Source organism: Morone saxatilis, unplaced genomic scaffold, assembly GCF_004916995.1.
Source record: "Morone saxatilis isolate NCDOM2014 unplaced genomic scaffold, NCSU_SB_2.0 Contig8, whole genome shotgun sequence".
Classification (NCBI taxonomy): Eukaryota; Metazoa; Chordata; class Actinopteri; family Moronidae; genus Morone; species Morone saxatilis.
In genome coordinates, this window is record NW_023340257.1 from 27,395,901 (window position 1) to 27,399,069 (window position 3,169).

A 3,169-nucleotide genomic window follows, 5' to 3' on the forward strand; every position below is an offset into this window, starting at 1 on the left:
CACACACACACACACACAGCCGCCGGCTTGGGAATGAAAGCAGGAATAACGCAGACTCCAGGATCAGGACTTCTTGGATCCATCTGAGCTCTTTGTGTCTGAAATCTGTTGATAGAATCCACAATCAGACCTTCATCAGAGACCAACTACGTCATAAACAATATAAACCAACACTGGGATCAATAGTTCGGAGTTTAAAGGGACAACATCAAAAATACTGTTTAGTTTTGGGGTGCACTGTTGTCCATGAGTAGATGAACACCACGGTATCAGTGCAGTGTGAAAAGCTCGAGGCCGTTCTGTACACTACGAATATCAGAACTACGGTGTCCTGTATGGATAAACAGCGAGAATCAATTGACCCTTCCTAAGCCCCGCCCCTTTGGCTCTGTGCTCCAATAACAGTTGAGGAAGCCTCAGTCAGAACCTACGTCGATCGTTAGCTGGCTAGTTAGCTATTCACCAAGTTACATCTGATCTATCTCAAAATAATGTCCTGAGTTGTGCAGGAACACATTTTCTTGCTGCTTCACACAAAAAACAGCTGGAAATGTTTGCTTTGCATTCGCAGTTAGCGCTCCAACGTGAACAGCTCTGATATGTTTGTAGAACGACGACTGAAAACAAACCAAACTCCAAACCACAGTGTGTTTAATATTCAGGGTGAGGAGGCTTTCCGCCTTCGCTGTTTCACAGAAAACTCAGTCAGCGGAAAGTTTCATGAAACTTTTTGTTCTTCTGAAAACTCTGAAAGTCAACAGAAGTCTTTGTTTGAATCAGAGGGTTCTTTGTTCCAGCTGAGAGTCAGAAGAACTCTTTGTTCTGATAAAAACGGGCAGAATCTGGGTGAAGTTTAGTGCTCAGATGGGTTTTGTGAAGCCTGACTGGTGCTCTGCTTATTCTGACCGGCATTCGCTGAGGAAGAGGAGGAGGAGGAGGAGGAGGAGGTGGGTCTGCTGCAGGATGCTGGTCCGCCTGGTAACCAATGGCAACGCTTTAATCAAAGCTGATTTGTTAATTCTGACATTGTCTCGTCTCTCTGTTGCTTCCAAACTGGCTGGAAATGCTTGTGGAGGGGTCTGTATACTGTGTGTATATCTGTGAATATGTGTGTTTGTTTTTATGTGTGTTTTGTGTGTATTAAGTGTATTAAGTCTGTATTATGTGTGTTTTCTGTGTATTATGCTGCAGTTATGTCGTACTGTGATGGAGATGTGTTGTTGTGTCCAAACCTGCCTCCTAGAAACTTTGCTCATTTTTATCTCTATAAAATATAAAAAACCTATAAATATTAATCACCGTGATCCCCTGACTGTAAGTTTAATCATGCTTTTGTTAGACGTGGATATTGAAGGAGAACTAACAATAAGCTAGCTATTCTATATCAGTCTTCTGCTGGTTAGTTAGCTAGCTAATGTTTTGCTACAGAGCAAAACATGTGACTATATATATATCTATATATATGTCGCTATGTAGCTACTCAACATCAGTCCTTATCTAGTTAGTTTCATCTCAACGCTAATGTTAGCAAAATGCTAGAAAACTAGCGAGCTCATCGATCGTTTATGTTATATTGGTGCACAACTGAAAGCTCAAAAATAAACCATATTGGTAGTTGGTGAATTTAACCCTCATCAGTCGGGCTTTGATTTTCTGATTTTTACAGTATCATTTTAATTTCTTGGAGACAGAGTTACTCCGTCTGTCCGTCTGTCCGTTTGGGCCGCCCCGATTGAACTTGTGGTTCTAACGTCGTCTTTGGCTGTTTGTCTCAGTTTGGTTGCTTGTCTTCTCGATGAGGACGACTGTCTGTCCGACTGTCTGTCTCTCTGTTGGTAAATACCTGCAGGCTTTCATTGAATGTAACTGAAGGGGTTAATTCAGGTTTTTTAAATGGGGTTGTATGAGGGCACTTACAGTCAGTGTGTACAGCAATGTACTGCTGTAAAATGACTGCTTTTGTCAATGGAGTCTGGTGGATTTGAAGAGAGCTTTAGATACATATATAACATATAATACATATAACGGCTTCAGTTTTCGTACGAGGGTAGGATAAAGTGATGAAAATATTCTAAATAAAGCGTAAACTTATTATTTTAATACATTTTGTTGCTACCAGCTTCCACAGAATACACTGATTATGAATAAATATCTCATACAACCCCTATTCAAAAAACCAAAACTATCCCTTTATCGCCTCCTGAAAATCCACTTGTCTAATGTCTCATCTGGCTGCGGTGATGTATACGTGTACCCCAGGGTGTGTTGGTACACTGTGACATCACTATTGGGTGTGGTCAGAGGCAAAACAGACTGTTTACTGTATCTTTAAGGTGCTATGTCTGTTAACTTAAATTACAGACACTGGCATCCACTAATAATTTATAATCGTTAACTATTAATTAATATTTTTACCACCAGAGCTGATTTGGAGGGAAATCTGAACCTAAACACTAAAAGACATAACAGGAAGTGGTTGCTTACTTTGCAAACAAGACAGAACTTCACTTACATTTCAGCAGTTTTTAATTTAAAACTAAAAAAGCTTCAGGGTTGGTAACTCTCTGGTTCGCTATAATTAAGAAATAAAAAGTTTTCCAAGCACATTGACAGAAATTGGAAATATCTGATCAGCTAATCATTTAGTCAAAAAATAAATTAATAGTTTCACTCAGAATTGTGAATATCTCTTTCTTTTCTTAGTTATATATGACTGAATTTGAAGTATTGTTTTTTTTTTTTACTGTTTGTCGGACAAAACAAATAATTTTAAGAACAAATAATTCATGAAGAAAACCTTCTACATATCAATCAATAATGAAAATAATCGCAGCCCTAAATGTACTGAAGCATTGTTACGATATTTTCTTTCCCACCTTTTTATCTCGATAAAACTCAAAAATGCAAAAGCTCTAATTCTGTTTGGATCAATGTCTTGATTGATTGACACCTAGTCAAAATGGATCTCCTGGCAACTGGGACATTTAAGTAGATTTCCTCAATTTAATACACTCGAGTTTTGCTTATATAATCATTCTTGCTGAGGTGAAGAACTTGAGGAGAACTTGAGGAGACAATCTCCTCTGCTGCCCAGAAGTTCACTGATATTCAATTATGCACAGAAACGTCAGCCAGATTTCTTAACCAGCTCTGATCCTTGTTCTTGATG

The 3,169-nt window shown here is 38.7% G+C and overlaps 1 protein-coding gene across 1 annotated transcript in view; it reads right to left on the reverse strand.

Moving 5' to 3' along the window:
* Nucleotides 1-853: 853 nt before the first annotated feature.
* The window catches only part of LOC118341424 (latent-transforming growth factor beta-binding protein 4-like), an 8,708-nt gene continuing 6,392 nt past the window's right edge, over nt 854-3,169 (reverse strand). The window contains exon 8 of the mRNA XM_035679665.1: nt 854-975. Coding sequence (XP_035535558.1) covers nt 854-975 — 122 coding nt within the window. The remainder of the gene's footprint in view (nt 976-3,169) is intronic.